The sequence below is a fragment of the Cupressus sempervirens genome, chromosome 8 (assembly GCF_028749045.1).
Source record: "Cupressus sempervirens isolate cs-2001-9-10 chromosome 8, ASM2874904v1, whole genome shotgun sequence".
NCBI classification, from domain to species: Eukaryota; Viridiplantae; Streptophyta; class Pinopsida; order Cupressales; family Cupressaceae; genus Cupressus; species Cupressus sempervirens.
The window spans coordinates 585,206,407-585,226,632 of NC_143125.1; the positions used below are offsets into that span (position 1 = coordinate 585,206,407).

The window sequence follows — 20,226 nt, forward strand, 5'->3', positions numbered from 1 at the left end:
GATGCGTTGAATCATGTAGCCGTGAGATAGATCTTCTACCCTGAGATTCAACTTCTGCTTTTGTTTCAGCTCATCATATTTGCTTATTCCTCTTCATCCTATTTGGTGTTGGTATTATCTGATTCAAGGCATCTCTATTCTGATTCCAGCTTTCAAGTCTTCTATGATCCTATGGCTTTCCTACTGCATGAGAATATGTTGTCTTGGTATCAATTTCCTTTGTTGGTGCAAGTCCATCCTTCACCAACAGCATTTATGTCAACTTTTCAACCTTCACTGTTATCTTATTATTTGGCATCATCTATATTTCGGTTTATTGTCTCCATCGTGGCATCCAACTAGGACCATCTTGTGCTCCTCTATCCTTGCTGGCAGAACTTCCAGTGATGTGCATCCAAGCATTCATAACAGCTACATATTTGTAGCCAACAGCTTTGAGCTCCCTGTATAAGGCATCTTTGGGCATTCGAGTCTTAATCAGTTTTGTGTAATCATTTTATGATTGAAATCTGTGGTATGGTTAGACATTTGTAACAAAGACTTCATCATGTGTGATCAAACATACAGAGATCATCGGGTTCAGTTTGCCTTCAAAAAAATGAGTTCATATTGTTAGCGTGTTCTGTTCTTAAGCATAAAGCTATTCTACAGTAGTGCATGGCCATTTGATGCTCGACTGTTTGAACAATAGCGTAATCTTGTATAGATTTCTGAGAGTATGTAGTCAGCTTATTGTTATATTGTAAGCTACTTGCAGACCTTCATTATATTGAGAGTTGCTTGCAGCTAACCTGTTATTGTTTTATTCATCTCCGATATTGTGATAAAAGCAAAAGACTTGTAATTTTGATTTGAGAAAATCAATAAAGATCTAAGTTTGGCAGGCTGGGTTATTTCCCTCTTTTAGAGGGGTTTTTCTCAGGATATCTCTTGTGGTTCTTGCATTATTTATTTCAGATTATTATCTATATTTTCTGGTTCAAATTTCAACATGGTATCTGAACAGGTCTGAAGAAATTCGATCCTAAACCAGAAACATTCTTAAACTGTGTTCCTTGTTTCTATTTTGTCTAGCTATTTCTGTGTGTGAAGAATGGTGAATGGGCTGAAAGTTGTAGATAGGTTAACCATTAGATGGTTCCTTGATTTTTGCTTCTTGGAAGCCCAAGGTTCTCATTGCTCTTGAAGAGAATGATCTTTTGGATTATGTTAACTCTGATGTTGCAGAGACATCAGATGAAGTTGAAAGAACTCAGTGGAAGAACACGATTATGGCTAAAAAGATCATGATCAACTCTGTCAAAGATCCAGTCATTTCAAAATTGGAATCAGCCAAAGAAATGTTCAAGACTCTTATGGATCTGTACAAGTTTAGTAATACCAATAGAGTTCTTGCCTTGAGAGGTTAATTGTTGCATGTAAAAATAGAAAAGGGTGGTTGTGTAGTTACATGCTTAATAAAAATTACAGAATTGAAGGATCAGCTCAGCACAATTGGTGAGACATTTTCAGATAAAGATCTTGTCATGCTTACCATAAATGGACTTCCCCATTCTTGGGAATCCTTTATCCAAGAAATTAGTGGAGGTGCTGAGATTCCAAAATTTGATAGGTTAAGGGCAGATTGTATTCAAGAGGAGTGCAGTTCAGAAGCAAGAGGAAATGGTTGTAGAAATCATCATGAAGATGATCATGCTCTTGCAGCTCACGCTTCAAGGGGGAAAGGGAAGAAAGGAAGCTTCAAGAGGTTCAGAGATAAAAACTTTGAATCTACCCCTAACTCCAATAGAGGAAAAGGAGAATATTCCAAAATTCAGTGCTTTAGGTGTGACAAGTATGGGCACATTGCGAGAGATTGTTATACTAGGCCAAAGATTCAAGTTGCTGCAATAATTGTTGAGAACCCTGCTACTCAAAATGAGTCAGGCAAAAATTCTAAGCGATTTTTATTTATTTCTGCACTTTCTAGCAATGTTCCTACAAACATACATGGCTGATTGACAGTGGTGCATCTTGTCATATCACTGGTTACAATGATCATCTTATTACTAAGTTAATTTGAAGGAAAAAATTCTCATCTTCAAGTCATGATTGGTAATGATGCAAGTTATTTAGTGGACAGTGTTGGTTCCACTTCATTTAATTTAGATTCTGGAATTCCTCTTCATCTAAGTGATGTATTATTTGTTCCTGAAATTAAGAGGAATCTGATTTCCATATCAGCTCTAGAAGAAAAAGGATATAATGTTGCTTTTGTTGGTGGCAAAGTCCTACCACGGAAAAAGAACTACAGTATTCAATCAGCTCGTGAAATTGGAGTTCAACATGATACTCTCTACAAGATTTCAGCTTGTCCCCTGCATGCTTTTGCACATAATACTGCAGACTCAAATGAACTCTGGCATAAGAGGTTGGACATCTAAATTTCAGAACTTTATCCTCTATGGAAAAGGTTGTAAATGGTCTCCCAAAGCTGAACCAAAATCATTAAGGGATTTGCAAGGGATGCACTCTAGAAAGAATACCAAGAGCACTTTTCATAGTAGTCAAAGTAGAGCTAAAAATATTCTAGATTTAATACATTCAGATTTATGTGGTCCAATGTCAGTTGCTTCTCTTAGTGGTTTTTGGTATTATGTTACATTAATAGATGATTATTCTCGTAGGTGCTGGATTTATTTTCTTAAGTCTAAGGAGTCTGATGAGGTGTTGTCCTGGTTCAAGGAATTCAAAGCTCTTGTTGAAAGTTTATCTAACAAAAGAATTAAGATCTTAAGGTTTTAATAATAGAGGCAAATATGTCTCCAATATATTTCATGACTATTGTGTTGACGTGGGGAGTAAGAGGGAATTTTGTGTTCCCTACAATCCTTAACAAAATGGTGCAGTTGATAGAAAGAACAGGACAATTATTGAGGCAGCAAAGGCAATGATTTGTGATCAAAGCCTTCAACCCTTCCTATGGGTTGAGGCATGCAGAGCTGCAGTTCATATTCAGAATCGCAGCCCTCCTCAATTACTTGACTACATGACCCCTGAAGAAGCTTTTAAAGGTTCCAAATCAGATGTTAGTTACTTCAGAATTTTTGGATGTCCAGTCTATATTCACATTGCAAAAGAGAAAATATCAAAATTAGAACCTTCAGGAAAGAAAGGTAGCTTTGTTGGATATAGTGATTCTTCAAAAGCTTTCAGGATTTATATTCCAAGTCAAAGACAAATTGAATTAAGCAGGGATGTTACTTTTGAAGATGTAGAGTCTAACATTGAAAATGCTGGGGAAGATTTTGAGCATCCTCAAGATACAATGATGGCTAATCCAGATCCACCCTCTGAGATTCAAAATAGATCCTATTTATACTTCAGCAGATCCTAGTATTTCTTCAGTCAACAAGAAAAGACCATTGTCGGCCAAGAACATTGTGGAAGAAGCTGAACCATTTGCAGCCCCTCGTGGCACCTTTAGTTAAAGGCCAAATAAGTATGCTGGTTATGTAGCATTAATGAGCCACATTATTGCTTTTGAACCTTCCATTGTGGAAGAAGCTTCTAATCAGCAAGTTTGGAAAAATGTTACGACATAAGAGTATCAGTGAATCATTAAAAATTATGTATGGGATATAATTCTAAGACCAAAAGATAAATTTGTAGTTTAATCCAAATGGTTGTTTAAGATTAAACATGTTGTTGACGGTAGTATGGAGAAATATAAAGCCAGGTTCGTTGCTGGAGGTTTTTCTCAAAAGGAAGGGACAGACTATAAAGAAACTTTTGCCCCCATTGCTCACTACTCTTCTATTAGAACAATTATTGATATTGCATCAGTAAAGGGATAGAAAATTCACCAAATCAATGTAAAAACACCTTTTCTAGATGGATTGATTGAAGAGGAAGTTTACATTGAGCAGCCAGAAGGTTTTGTGACTCACAGCAAGGAGTCTCACATTTGCAAGTTGAAGAAGGCTTTATATGTTCTTAAGCAAGCTCCCTGTGCTTGGTATGAAAGAATTGAGCACTATCTTCTCACCTTGGGTTTCAATAAGAACGATGCTGATCCAAATCTATACTTCAAGCTAAATGACGACAAGGTGTTGATTCTTGTACTTTATGTTGATGATTTGTTCCTTACTGGTTATGATGGTCTCATTGTCAAGAGGCAGAGAGATCTCAATTTAGAATTTGAAATGAGATCTTCGGTTATTACATTATTTCCTTCGACTTGAATTTTCGCAAAGGCCAAATGACATTATCTTAAGCCAAGGAAAATATGCAATAGAAATCTTCAAGAAATTTGGAATGTTCGAGCGTAAATCTATGGTTACTCCTATGGAAACCAACCTAAAAAAATTACACAAAGATGCAGCTGTATCAGATTTAGTTGATCCTACCATGTATAGACAGCGTATTGGTTCATTAATGTATTTGGTTAATAGAAGACATGTACTATGTTATGTGGTGAATAGATTTGGTCAGCTTATGTGTGGACCAAGGCAAATTCATCTTGTGGCAGCCAAACATACATTGAGATATGTTCATGGTACAGTCAGATATGGATTTAAATAATCTTCAAATGTTGAGTTGAACTTATAAAGATTCTCTGATTCAGATTGGGCAAAGTGTGTACTTGACAGAAAGAGTACTTCAGGATGTTGTTTCAGCATAGAATCAGCCATGGTTTCTTGGTACAGAAGGAAGCAATCTTGTGTGGTTCGGAGTACAGCTGAAAAAGAATATGTTGCAACATGTATGGCTGCAAAAGAAGTCGTGTTGCTTTGTAAATTAATTGCAAATCTATTTGGACAGAACCCCTAGAACCTATTGGAATCATGTGTGATAATCAAAGTTGTGTGAAGCTCTCAGTTAATCTAGTATTTCATGACAGGACAAAACATGAGGAAATTAAATACCATTATTTAAGGAAAATGTTTCAAAGGCAAGCTATTGAGGTTAAGTAAATTTCTACAGAGGAGCAAACTGCAAACATCCCTACCAAACCACTTCCAAAAGTGATGTTCTACTACTTCAGAGTTAAGCTTGCTATAGTGGAAAATGATTCCCATGCTCAAAAAGAAACTCAGCCTTAGTAATCTTATGCGTTTTTTTTTAACAAGTTCTTATACGAGAGAGAAATTCAAGTTGCAATCCCTTGTGTTAGTAAGTTCTCTGTGAGAGAAGTTCAAGGTGCAATCCCTCATTAATGAGTGCTTCTCTAAGAGAGAAGTTCAAGGTGCAATCCTTGTTAACACGTTTTTATCCGAGAGAGAAGTTTGAGGTGCGATCCCTTATTAATGAGTTGTTCTCTATGAGAGAAATTCGAGGTGAAATTCCTTGATTTATCCACTACAACCACGCATGGTGAATGTCACGAGTGTGACTTTATGACATTATTTTTAAACTTCACTCCATAGCAATTGTTATGGTGATTATTGTTATAATGAGATAACAATTTTAAATCTATGAGAAAATTTTGTATTGACAATATCTTTGACTGCAGGTATCTGCACTTGTCTTGAGAAGACATTCTAAAGATCTCTCTCTTGTTAAGAAGAAGTGTTGAATCATGTACTGCAAGATAGATCTTCTACCCCAAGATTCTACTTTTGTTTTTGCTTCAGCTCATCATATTTACTTCTTTCTCTTCATTTTGTTTCGTGTTGGTACCATCTGGTTCAAGGTATCTCTATTATGATTCCAAATTTCATGTCTTCTATGATCCTATGGCTTTTCTACTGCATGAGAGAATGTAGTCTTGGTATCAATTTCATTTGTTGGTGGAAGTTTGTCCCTCACCAACAACATTTATGTCACCTTAAGCACCTCAATTCATGGTCATTCACAGCTCTTACTCTGTCGACACTGTTATCTTATTATTTAGCATCATCTATATTTTGGTTTATTGTCTACATCATGGCATCTGACTAGGATCATTGTGTGCTCCTCTATCCTTGCTGGCAGAACTTTCAGTGATGTGCATTCAAGCATTCATGATGGCTGCATATTTGTAACTGATGGCTTTTGAGCTCCCTGTGTCATGCACCTTTGGGCATTTGAGTCTTAATCAGTTTTGTGTAATCATTTTATGGTTAAAATATGTGGTATCATTAGACCACTGTAACAAAGACTTCATTATGTGCAATCAAAAGCACAGAGATCATCAGGTTCAATTTGCCTTCAAAAATATGAGTTCATATTGCTAGTGTGTGCTGTTCTTAAGCATACAACTATTCTATAATAGCACATGGCCACTTTGTGACTTTATTTGTGATGCTCAATTGTTTGAGCAATAGTGTAATCTTGTATAGATTTCTGAGAGTGTGTAGTCAGCTTTTTGTTATGTTGTAAACAACTTACAGACCTTCATTATATTGAGAGTTGCTTGCAGCTACCTATTATTATTTTATTCATCTTCGATATACGTGTGTACATTATGGCGAATAGAATGTGATGAAAGCAAAAGACTTCTAATTTTGATTTGAGAAAATCAATAAAGATCTAAGTTTGGCAGGCTGGGTTGTTTCCCTCTTTGAAGAGGGTTTTTTCCCCGGATATATCATGTGCTTCTTGCATTATTTATTTCATGTTATTATCTATGTTTTCTGGTTCGAATTTCAATAGGATGAACATATTTGGGAAACTATAAAGTTGATCAAACTCTCAATTACAAATGATCAACTCCCTCAGGTGCCTTCTAGCAAAACAGCTAAAAAAATTTGGGATATCTTGAGGGATCTTACTGAGACATCTAACAATCGCACTTTCTTTCTGAAGAATATGTTGCTTTCTATCATGATGGATGAGAAGACATCTCTCTAGGCACATCTTGTGAAAATCAAGTACCTAGGTGACCAGTTACAAGCTATTAGCCGTAAGATAGAGGAAGAAGTTATGGTAGTAATCACATTGAAAAGCCTGCCCCGAACCTATTACAAAGTAATTGGTAAAATACTTGCTTGTTATTAACAAAGACCAAGAGGTGGTAAAATACTTGCTTGTTATTATTAAGATAATATCTTATACTTTCTATAATAGTCAACTACTTGTCTGTAGTCCGTCTTTCAGTCTAGATAGGAATGTTTCCTATCCCGTCTCTTTTTTCTTCAGTCCAGATAGGAATATTTCCTATCCTGTCTCTAGTTTTGTTTCTAATTCCGTCTTCAGTCTACGTTGTTTCTTTTAGAAACAACGTCCTTGTAATTCTTTATAACAAACACATTTGTTCCTCTATTTAATTAATGAATCATCCGGAAATCCATTAATCTGCCAACTCTTCTTGAATCTTGTAACATGGTATCAGAGCTATTACTTAAATTTTTTCGAAAAAATTTATAATTTCTTCGTGAAATTATTTGTTTAAATTTTTTCAAAATTATTTCTGTTGAATTTCTCTAAAACCCGCTTAGGGTTTTCGGCCTAGAGAAATTCCCGAACTCGGGTCTGCCTATGTTTGTTCAGCACACTCTAGCCCCATTCGTCCATGCACATCGATCCTTGAAGAAAAATCTGCCATTTTTTATCAAGAAATCTTAAGTTTTTTCAAGCTTTTTTCAGCTAGGGCTTTTTTTTTCAAAACCCTAATTTTTGGGGTCGAAAAAATATTTTGTTTGCAGATTCTTGGTGGGTTTTTCGAGAGTTCAACTGGGTTGTCCGTTTTTTCTGGGCGCCTCGATTTTTGTGCCTCGATTTTCGAGCCAGTAGATCCAGAAAACGACAACAGATTCCTTCTGGGTTTTCCGAGCTCTCTTTTGGGTCATTCTCTAATTCTTCTGGGTCTTTCGTATTCTTGCCTTGAAGAACGTGCCTTTACAGATTTTCACAGTTTTTCATTGAAAAACGTGCCATGGCAACTCTGACAAATATTTTGCTCGAGCATAATTCCAAATTCAATGGTCGCAATTATGGAACCTAGAAGCAGCGCATCATCGCAATCTTCGAATATCGAAACACCGATCAACTTGTTCTGGGTGTTACGCAGCGTCCGACTTCTCCGGGTCCTGATCAAGATACATGGGATCTGAACAATCGAGAGGCAGTTATGCTTCTCAAACTATCTGTAGCTGATGACCAACTTTCTCAGATTCCATCCGGCAAGACAACTGCCGAAATCTGGACACATCTAAAAGGTCTTCATGAGACTTCCGACAAGAGCAGAGCCTTCTGAATTTGTTTCTGTTTTTTTTGGGTTTGTTGATTTTCTCCTCAAAAATCATTTCAAGTTGTCTGTAATACACAAGGTTGTTTGAGATTCTGGGTTTGTTGATTTTCTCCTCAAAAATCATTTCAAGTTGTCTGTAATACGCAAGGTTGTGTGAGATTCTGGGTTTGTTGATTTTCTCCTCAAAAATCATTTCAAGTTGTCTATAATACACAAGGTTGTGTGAGATTCTGGGTTTGTTGATTTTCTCATCAAAAATCATTTCAAGTTGTCTGTAATACGCAAGGTTGCGTGAGATTTTGGGTTTTACCGTTTTTTCCACAAAAACGAAGTTCTGTAATTGCAACTTATTTTGAGTCATAGCACTCTTCTGGCAAAGCTCCTTGGTTTCAGCATTCTGTAGATCCAGGGAGGGTCTCAATTATCACAGAATGTTCCAACATCCGTACGTTGACCATTAAGGGAGGGTATTAAGATAATATCTTATAGTTTCTATAATAGTCAACTACTTGTCTGTAGTCCGTCTTTCAGTCTAGATAGGAATGTTTCTTATCCCGTCTCTTTTTTCTTCAGTCCAGATAGGAATGTTTCCTATCCTGTCTCTAGTTTTGTTTCTAATTCCGTCTTCAGTCTACGTTGTTTCTTTTAGAAACAACGTCCTTGTAATTCTTTATAAGGAACACATTTGTTCCTCTGTTTAATTAATGAATCATCCAAAAATCCGTTAATCTACCAACTCTTCTTGAATCTTGTAACAGATATTAACAAAGACCGAGAGGTCTATATATACAAAAGAATGGAACGATGTTCCCTTAGGAAACGATCATAAAGAATAGAAACATTATACTCTAGAAACAGAAAACTAAATATTAGAAACATTCTAATATTTACAGAGATTACAATAGATAACCATTAGATACTAAACAAAGATAATAGAAACTATCTATTATCGTAATACCCTACCTTAATGGTTAATCTATCCAGACCACGAAGCTATAAAAAAACATAAAAGGCAGATTTTGTCTGCTCAAAGTGCTTTGCACTATTCACTATGGGCTGCAAACCAGATTGCTTAGATAGGGCAACTAAACGCTTCCGACATTCAATCTTCATGTGACCAAACTTGTAGCAATAGTTGCATTGAATGTTCTTCTTCCGAGAGCCTTCTGAGTCTGGAGCAGAGGATTTTTGCTAAGAAGACTGCTGAGACTTGCTTGTATCTTTCTAAAAGGATTTAGCAGCAAATGCTTTCTCTGTGGAGTTGGAGCTGGAACTGCTACCGAACTGTTGTTTCCACCAATCTTGCTAAAGCAAAAGTATACAAAGATTAGTAAACTTTGTATCAACACCAGAACACGTGATGTTGAGTGTCTCGATAAAATGCTCGTAGGATTTGGGTAAACTCCGAAGAGTGATAACCGCAATGTTCTCTTCCTCCATCTTGTGACCAATGGCAAGCAATCAATCACAGATTTCCTGAATCCTATTCAAGTGAGCCTAGAGCAGGTTTTGCTCATCCATGATAATAGAAAATAGAGTGTTCTTTTCGAAGAAGGCTCTTCTTTTGTCAGAAGTCTCATGAAGACCTTTGAGATGTGCCTATATCTCAGCAATTATCTTGTCGAATGGAATCTGAGAGCGTTGATCATCAGCCATGGATAATTTGAGAAGCATCACCACCTTTCAATTATTCAAATCCCATGAATCCTGATTAGTGCCATAGACAGTCGAACGCTATGTAACGCCCAGAACAATCTAATCAGTATTTTGATATTCAACATTTGTTACGATCCACTGCTTCCAAGTGCCATAACTCAACCATTGAATTTTGAATTGCTCTTGAGTAGAATATTGGTCAATGATGCCATTGCACATTTTTCAATGAAAACGCATGATAATCTATGAAGGCACATTCTTCAAAGCAAGAAATCAGAAGACCTAGAAAATCTAAAGGATGACCCAGAAGAGAGCTCAAAAAACCCAAAAAAATGTTGTCGATTTCTAAATCTGCTGGCTTGAAAATTGAGGCACAAAAATTGAGGCACCCAAAAAATCGGACGACAACCCAATTGAGCTCTTGAAAAACCCACCAAGAATATAGAATCTGAAAAAAAAAAAGTCGTGGTCAAAAAACTAGGGTTTCAAGCAAAAAAGCAGGTCAGCGGCCATGGAGGTCGAATATGCAGAAAGAAAGGCAGATTTGAACAAAATTGGCCAATTTTAGTTGTAGAATGGGTGCATTTTTGCTAAGACGATAAAGGCAATCAAAGGTTGTCACAAAAAAACAATGATTTCACCCTAAAAACACAAGTCTGGTGGTCGCGCGTCTATTAGAAAGGACCTCAAAAAATGGCAAGTGTAGCAGAGGAAAAAACCCTAGGATGAGACGCGATTTGGGGCAAATAACTAGACATGTTTCAGACGCGATTTGGAGCAAAAACAAGACGCCTTTCAGATGCTATTTGGAGCCAAAACATAGACGTGTTTCCAGGTGCGATTTGGAGCCAAAAAATAGACGCGTTTCAAACACGAGTTGGAGACAAAAACTGAATGCGTTTTAGCATTTGAATTTCTCAAGGCAAAAACCCTAGGTGGGTTGTAGAGAGAGAATGAAATAATTTCGAAAATTTTGAACAAATAATTTTGAAAGAAAATAAATTTGTTGAAAAAAATTGAAGTATTGGCTTTGATACCATATTACGAAGTAATTGGTAAAATACTTGCTTGTTATTAACATAGACCGAGAGGTCTATTTATACAAAAGAATGGAACGATGTTCCTTAGGAAATGATCGTAAAGAATAGAAACATTCTATTCTAGAAACAGAAAACTAAATACTAGAAACATTCTGATATTTACAGAAGATTACAATAGATAATCATTAGATACTAAACGGAGATAATAGAAACTATCTATTATCATAATAGATCCTATGGGAATTTCATAGAGATGCTCAGTATTACTTCTACTATTCTTACTCTGACATTCTCTGATCTTTGCACCAAGCTTTTGTAGCAAGATAGATGGAAGCAACAATTTGGAAGTCATGCACATTCCTCCTCTTCTAAATATTGAAGCAACAATAAGGTGGCTTTTCCAGCTCAAGCCTCAGAGAACAATACAAGTACACCTCAATTCTTCCACTAGTATGGATCAGTTGACCCTCCAACATTTTCAAAGAGAATGCAATTATTGTCACAAGTTTGGTCACATGAAGAAAGATTGCAGGAAACAATTGGCAATCACACAATCTTCACATGAAAGGTCTCGACAGAAGGCTCCAATTATTCCACATTCAGATGAGAAGTTTGTCTCCTATGCATATGGTCAGCTCATAAAATAGGAGGGTTTTCATGATTTTTTCCTCAAAAATTATCTATTTGGGTATCCTCTTATCCGTGTCTCCGATTTTGTGTTTGATTTTGATAGATTTTTCACCTTAAAATTTGTGTTTCTTTTTTATCAACTATTTTCCCCTCAAAAATTATGTTGGGTTTTGGTTGATTTTTCTCTTCTAAAATCATTTTGAGTTTTTGTAATACGTGAAGTTTGCGTGGGATTTTATGACAGGTGCTCTTGTTTTACTGTTTTTCCTTTTTGAGCCAAAAAAATGATGCTTTGTAAACGCCTAATCATAGTATCTTGCAGTTTGTTTTGAGGCATCTTGCTCATTTGCAAAGTTTGGAAGGTTTGCCTATTTTTCCTCAAAATCATAACAGTTGTTCTCAAAGTGTATCTATGTTTCCAGGGAAGAACAGTTCAGTTATCCAACATCTGGTTGGATGTTTTGGTGATGCTTTTTGGTCCACCGTTTTACAGATTCTGGGAGGGTCAGTGGAAGTGTCAGTGACAAGATCTACTCTCTTGTTGCAAACCATTCTGAAGGAGGGGACCACCTTCTCTGTTTTTTTCTAGGCTACTCTTGGTCATTGACATTTTGCAGATCCAAGGAGAGTCTTCGCAGCAATAGAATGTTCTAAAGTAATTATGACTACAAGAAATGTGTTGTCTTTTGTATGGTAGTTGAAAGAATGACCATAAAGGAAGGGTATTCGAACATTTTTCATATCTTGCTATATTTAGCTTGTTCTTCTAGAACTGTAGTTAATGGTTATTTAAGCTTTCTTATTAGTTTGCATATTCAGTTCTTTATTTAGATGTCTTTTATTTAGACAACTTTGCTTCATTGTTAACACTACTATTAGTGGTTGTAAACTCTATTTAAGAGTTCATTGTTAATAAAATTATCATTCCATTTTTTCCACTCATTTTATTTTTATAATTTCAGGTTTAGTATGGGTATGTAAGCCTAAGATACAATTTATTCCAAAAATAGTTCTCTATTTCACAGATATTGTTGGAAATACAAAATCAAACTCTTATTGCTTTAAAATCTTCCATAAGGACACATGAGGTAATATTCCTACCTTGTCCACCTTGCTCACTGCACAAAAAAAACCTTCGATGAAACATGTTCCCACTAAATTTTAAGAATGTGAGGCACCTTTTATAGCACACTTCCATTTTTTTCAACATGATGCAGGCATAAAGAGAGGATTATAACAAAAGAAGAATACAGTCAAGCTTAAATGCAAAAGGACTACTTGATCATTTTCTTAAGGGTGTGACCTTAAATAAGTGCACTAACAATCTGTACCAAGCCAAGGTTAACACTACAGTTTATGCACTACTACAAAGATTATTATCATGAATGGAGTTCAAATATTGGTGCATAACATTTCAAATTAGGATCAAACAAAGTAGTTCAGAATAAAAATCACTGCCCAGAACAAGTACCACGTCCAGGACTGTCCTAAAAGACATTAGGGAGATTTTACTCCAATAAGGTAAGACAGCATAAGTGAGGTTAATAAAGAAAGGCTATTAAAAAAGACCAAATTTACTTAATATGGTAGCACAATCTGGGTGAGGAGAACAAAGAGAGGTGGTTGAAGAAAGAAATAGAACATTCCCTTTCAATATTTTCATTATATGATCATAGCTTCATTTATAGTAGGAACGACGAAAGCAAATAATATGGAAGTTGGTAACATTAATAAATCCATGAAAGAGTTTATGACATAAAAGCATTTGACTTATCCTTAAACAAGATCAATATGCTTTCTATTTCGGAGATCCCTCCATCTATCTCAATTGTATTTGGAGGAAAATGGTCTCTCTTAAAATTATAATTGTTCTTGAATTGTCCACTCTTCATCGGTCTTGTTAAACAGTAATACAGTAACATACTTGGCATTTATCAAGTTAAATTGTACACATCATTGCAAAATGTTATTTAATTGAAAAAAATATGTTAACTGCAGGACCAAGAGCTACAGTAGTTATAAGTTTTTAAAGACTCACAGGGGCAGCTTGGACTAACAGTGGAGAAGAGGTTCAAAATATTAATTTAAATATGGCCAACAAGACAAATGGGGACCTAGAAGCAAAATATATTACCAGGCAAGCCAGTATCCAGAATATCAGCTTCATTTTGACTTGTTTCTCCAACTAAAAGATGATTGCCCTCATCTTGACCCTCAGATGGATGAGCAGCCATGTAACCAGCTTCCAACAAAGCCCTACCAAGCTCCCGCATATCAAGAGATCCAGCACTATCTTCACCATTTGTTGAATGTCTCCATGTGTCATCCTCCCACCATTCATCTGTACTGGAGTTAAGCTCCTGCTCTTGCTCACTAAGCCTGTTTGATGATTCTGTCCCTGTCAAGCTGTCATCACTTGAAGATGACGATCCTAACAAGAACCCTCTAAACATGCCACCGGTTTGAGATGATTCCACAGGAATTCTTTTCTGAACTCTTATTGTACGCCAACTGTAAACACAATATCAAATATCAGGGCCCTTGAAATCCTTGTATATGATAAAAGTTGGAATACATTTTTAGGCATCATAGAGACCTCAATGGGCTGATCCCACAATTTGGGAGAGGACATCCAAAAATATAGAGTGTACGCTCTTCAATATGTAGTCTGTCAGTCTCAAGAGGGGCATAGATCTACCAAAGCAAAAGAAATGCTCTAGTTATAGCCTTTCTTGAAAGAACAGAAAGGAAAAAATCAAAATGAATTTTATGAATATAAGCATAACAACTAGAACAAGAAAAGGAACAAAGAATAAACATAATAAACCTGTGCAACAAGCCCAAGGTCTCCACCACATACACCACACTTCATCAATTCAAGATTAATTTCTTCTGCTGGAACTAGCCAGTCCTATGAAGATGAGTATCACAGAATATAAGATGATCATAACTGACAGCAATGTAAGAAAATGATGTTTAAGGGGCCGAAAAAATGACACTTTGTTGGCTCAGTAAATCAGCTAAAAACTATATATTGTGCAAAAATACTTAAACAGTAGGCATGCTTACTGGCAAGCCACCAATTTTAGTGGTATAGTGATCAGAAGCTTCACAATTCTCCTCTGCCCATGGCCCAGGCATACCCAAGATGGTAATGTCCTCCCTTTCCTGAATTCGGATAAATTAATGTTATAAATTATAATTAGTACTTAAGACAATTCCAAAAATCTTTACACCTACTTTCTGGTAGTGCATCTTCCACTTAATAACATTTGCTATTCAAAACTTCCATTTAGTATGGACAAGATTTCATTCCAAACTTATAAAATTCTACATTTCAGAATAAAAACTACAACAACAATCTTGGTAATTCAAGACACTTGAGTACATGACACAACATGGCAGTGGCAATGGCAAAAGCAATTACTCACTTAGCAAAGCAATCCAATAACTAAGGGCAGATTGACTGCTTCAAACTTTTCTTGAAAATTAATTCAACACATATAGATCTAGAGAAGTCAAAAATTCAAAACATGAAAAATTGCAAATTTTAGCCCTCATGTCTTCAAAAGATACCAACTCCATCATGCCTCACGCAGGCAATCACCATATCACAGTCTCTATAGATTGGATTCAGAATTCTGGAAGAAGACTGGTGAAAAAGATTGGAGCCAAGCTCAAAGATCTCATGCATCTTTCAAGCGCTGTGCTCAGGGAAGCAGTCTAAATTTATATCAAAATTTGCATCAAGCTGGACTTCTCCAAGCTACATTTAAAAGTACTTGTCTTGTGCTCTTCATTGTACTCTAAAAATCATAAATGTGACTTTGACAGGATACCTCTTTGCTGCTATCACTATCACAAACTAAGGGTATCTATAGAGGGTCTTCCCTTCAAACAAGTTTATATGCTCGGCAACAGAACTGAAACAGAACACAAGTAGGTTTGCACACCGTGATGACAATCACTCAAAAAAAATAGCTAAAAAGCTTCGAGATATGGGTTTCCGAGACATAATTTGCAGAACACAAGTAGGTTTGCACACCGTGATGACAATCACTCAAAAAAAAATAGCTAAAAAGCTTCGAGATATGGGTTTCCAAGACATAATTTGCAGAAGAGAAGGTTTTGAGCAATACAGGCAATAATCCATCCATAATCCCGTGTCATGAGAAGCCTGAGAAGACAGTAGTTCCTGATGCTAGAAATTGCACTGATCCTTCCCTTCAGCTTGAGGACCTTCAGTAACAAAACAAGCATTCAGTAACAAGAATAAGATGCATGGACTGGGATCTTCATAATAGGTTTGGACAAGCTGCATGATGTGCTCAAGAGCTGGAACAAGGTTGGTATCACGTTTTGTGCAAGGGAAACTTGCATGCCAGATGTGATGCACTCAAGCAGACATCCACCAAAGCAATTGGTCTGTGCAAGGGAAACTTGTATGATAATGTGATGCACTCAAGCATACATCCACCAAAGCAAAGGGTCTGTGCAAGGCCAACCAATTCTGCCCAAACAAACACAGCATGTGCAGGACAACAAGATCACCCAAAAGAAACAGAACAACCCAAGTCAGGCTTGCATGCAGAAACTACCAAAGCAAACAACAACATTTTTGGGAGATGTAATTGACATCATTTGAAGAATGCTCCTGTATCACTCTCAAGCATCGATATCATAGAGAGTCAATGACCATACAGATACAGCAATGAAACTTCAAGCAAGATGCTTTGAATATTTGGACATCCCCAGCCAAGAAAGGATGGGGGACCAGATTACTACAGAAATTTATATGAGAGTTAGTAGTGTGGGCCTCCATTAGAACATCCAGGCCATTAATTGCCCACCTACCTAGGTCAGGATGTTTGAAATGGAGTAACTCAAAAATTCTGGGATGATATCAGGTTATTGTCCTCCTCACTGACCACACTTTATGAACTCAAGTAACCTTCTGAATACTTGGTGCTCTATGTTCTATGATTACATGAAGCTATTCCTGGAAAGAGAAAATAAGAAGATCTGCTGTGTCCTGAAGAGAGATTTGAGAATACGGCCTTTCATATGGTGACACATCTGCAAGCAAACTTCCATATTCCTCTGACTACAGGAAGATGAACTGAATATGAGAAAAAGATGTCATTAGACCTAGCTATCAGATGGCTACCTTACACCAACATGACTACCAAAGAACTATTTCTGCAAAAGTATTTTACCAGAAAAATGTATGCCACTAACCAATGCCTTTCTTCAGATACTGGAAAAATGAGGGTATTGAAATACGATAAGATGTGCCAGGAGGGGTACAAGGAACCCTATAAATGAAGCTTTGTCTAAACAATTAGGCAACAGATTTGTCCTGGCAATGAGAGAACGGACAAATCCTCCACCAATGCAATTATATGAATGAAATTTATAAATACTATTTATATATAGATGAAATGCCACTGGATGACCACTTTGAACCTTGTGGACTCAATCATAGCATGGAAAAGAAAACTTGGAACAGAGTTTGAAAACTCTGAACGGATTTCCAAAAACTCTTTTGGTGACTATCTTAGCAATTGCTTTATCAAACCTACAGCAGGAAAGAAACAACACACTATTAGTATTTCAGAATATACTATTTAGTTTTCCTTATCAAACGATCTGAGATAAGAATAAGGCTGCAGGGATTGTCAAAGCATGGGCCCAACGGTGACCACGAGACAAGCATCGAGGAAAGTGAAGTCTCCTTTAATTGAGAAAAGACGCTAGCTATGTACAAGGAACATAAGGTGACATGAATTTTAGCTCATGCAGCAGGATGCTAAGCCAGTTGTAGAATATTAAGCCATGTCCCAGAATCTCTGTTTTGCCCGCATTATGGAGGAATTAAGTTGTGAAAAGACAAGTTCACATTCCTGGTTAATAGTGACCCAGGGATTTGTTGCAAATCTAATGTTTTGCATAGTCTTGGCAATAAGAGTCTACCTGAGTAAGAACTATTTTAGGGATAGTTACCGTTTACAGATAATTCGTTATCCGACATGTGTTCAGTGGAGGAAAATTATGTCCTGGTCTTTATTTAATAGATATGATAGAGCCTCATTCGTTCTTTGGATAATATGAAAAAATAATTAGAGAACAGTCTTGTGATTTGTACTGTACTTGTGTTGAGCCAAGTTAATAATATTCATATGTCTACATCCCTTTAGTCTTTATTACTTCTAAATTTCTAACCATGCTGGAAGTAAACATGCTAAGTCGCACCCCCAAAACATAAAAGAAGCTTGGAGTAGAGCAAGACAGCATGCCGAGTGTAATTATGGAAATTTCTTAGGTTCAAGTCCTAATTAATCCAGAAAATATTTTACAGAATCAAGGCACAAATAGTTTGGAGCTTAAAAGACAAGCCACACCAAGAACCATGATGGAGCTGATAGCTCAAGTGGTATAGAACCCTTATACGGCCATATAGAATTGAGTGCTGGACTATTGTATGAGTAAAATATAAAGAAGGGAAAATGGTCCATCAAACAGTGTGCCTTCAAAACGCCAATACTAGAAGACATCAACACTGGTGTACCTGAAAGAGCTTCAAAAAGAAAATTGGAACTGAGATTTTTCTATTGAGGAGAATTTAATGGAAATTCAATCCCAAGAACAAGAAAAACTCCGATATGATGAGATTTTTATATGATTTATTATTCTAAACATTAGCAAAACAAAGAAACACAAAACCCATCTGTTTGAAGACAAGAAAACTCAGAGAAAAACTGAAAAGGGAAAACGAGCAGAAAGCCTTACCTTATTTGTTCGCATGAGGCATGGAGGAAGAGGAAGGCCAGAAGAAATACAAAGAACCCTATTGATGATGCGTTTGTTTAAGAAATGAGACAACAGATGTGTCCCGGTCAAAAGAGAATAGACGAATCCTCTGCCATTGTAATTATTAATTATATGAATGAAATTTTAAGGAGTTCTTTATAAATAGAAGAATTGTCATTGGATGACCACTGTGAACCAAGTGGACTTAACCATAATATGCAAAAGAAAATTTGGAACGGACATCTAAAAACTCTTTTGGTGACTGTCTTATCAATTGCTGTCTTAAAACTTGCAGCACGAAAGAAACGACACACCATTTCAGGGCATAGTCTTCCTCGTCAAGGGATCTGAGGTAAGAATGTGGCTGCAGTGATTGTCAATACATAGGCCCAAGGTTACAAAGAGGCAAGCATCAAGGAAAGTGAAGTTTTCACCTTCTAGTCATAAATTGTGAAAAGACACCTGCCAGCCATGTACAAGGAACATAAGATGACTTTAGTTTTAGCTTATGCAGCGGGATACTAAGCCATTGGTGGAATATTAGGCCACGTCCCAGAACCTCTGATTTGCCGGCTTTATGGAGGGGTCAATTCGTAAAAGGACAAGTTCACATTCGTGGCAGATTGTAAGGGCCGGGGATTTGTTGCAAATGTAATGCTTGGATGATCTTGGCAATGAAGAGTCTACCTGGGTAAGAACATTTTAGGGATATTTAACATTTAGTGGTAAACGGATCTCCCAACTTGTGTTCACTGGAGGATAATTATGTCTTCGTCTTTATTTGATAAATAAATAGAACCTCGTTCAGTCTTTGAAAAATATGAAAAACTAAATTAAAGAACAGTCTTGTGATTTCTATTATGCTTGTTTTGAACCGAGTTACCAATATTGATAAGTCTACATCCCTTTAGTCTTTATTACTTCAAAATTTCTAACCATGTTGGAAGAAAACATGCTAAGCCACACCCCCAAAAACATAAAAGGCAGCTTGGAGTAGAGCAAGACGGCATGCTGAGTGCAATTATGGAAAGGTATTACGTTGGAGTCCTAATTAATCCAGAAAAGATTATACAGTATCAAAGAGAAAATGTTTTGGAGCTTTATAAAACGACACCCCGAACCATGATGGAGCTGATAGGTCAAGCGGAATCGAGTCCATAATTTGCCATATGGATTCAAGTCCTTAACTGCTGTGTAAGTCAAAAATAAAGAAGGGAAGAGCTGACCAAACGAAAAGTGCGCCTTCAAAATATTAATAGTAGCGTATCTTAAAGCACTTTACAAAGAATATTGCGCCTCAAATTATTCCGTTTAGAAGAATTCGATGACAGTTCAATTCCAAGAACAAGAAAAACTCCAATCTGCTTAGATTTTCACATGACTTGTTATTCTAAATAGAACCAAAACAAGGAAACACAAAACCCACCTGTTCGAAGACAAGAAAACCCACAACAAAGCAAAAAGGCAAAAAAGAATAGACAGCCTACCTTATTTGTCGACATCAGGCCTGGAGGAAGAGGAAGGCCCATTGCTAATACAGTAAAACTGTCCACAAGCAGATAATTGACGAAATGGGTGTCTGAATTTTGCCTCACCAAGAGAGGAGGAAGACAATGAAATGTAGGAGGAATGAGCGTGTACGTATTCACCGATTTACAACTCAAACCTCCCCTTTCTGTCACTTTCAGGGCCTTCCAACGCTTTTTAAATGTGTTGTTTTCTCTTCTCGATCTCTTGGGTTCCTGGTCCAACTATATATATACTTTGCCAAGCAATGATCGTAGTGTAGCTGTCCATGTCTCCACTATATCCGCGTTTTCTCTCTCCTTAAACTTATTTTTCCTTTTGGTTAGTTTAATGGAGATTTTTTTTGTGAACGATGAAATGAGCTTGAATGAATGAATGAAAGATTTTTAATGATGTCTACGAGGCCATAAG

The 20,226-nt window shown here is 36.6% G+C and overlaps 1 protein-coding gene across 1 annotated transcript in view; it reads right to left on the reverse strand.

Annotated features, from left to right (window-relative positions):
* Positions 1 to 20,016, reverse strand: part of LOC149543789 (programmed cell death 2 C-terminal domain-containing protein) — a 46,770-nt gene extending 26,754 nt beyond the window's left edge. The window contains exons 1-5 of the mRNA XM_089798474.1: positions 19,776 to 20,016; positions 14,548 to 14,646; positions 14,306 to 14,389; positions 14,075 to 14,172; positions 13,613 to 13,989 (exon numbers count right to left, since the gene is read on the reverse strand). Of these exons, the coding sequence (XP_089654600.1) occupies positions 13,613 to 13,989; positions 14,075 to 14,172; positions 14,306 to 14,389; positions 14,548 to 14,646; positions 19,776 to 19,817 (700 nt within the window). The 5' untranslated portion in view covers positions 19,818 to 20,016. The remainder of the gene's footprint in view (positions 1 to 13,612; positions 13,990 to 14,074; positions 14,173 to 14,305; positions 14,390 to 14,547; positions 14,647 to 19,775) is intronic.
* Between the last annotated feature and the right edge of the window lie 210 nt (positions 20,017 to 20,226).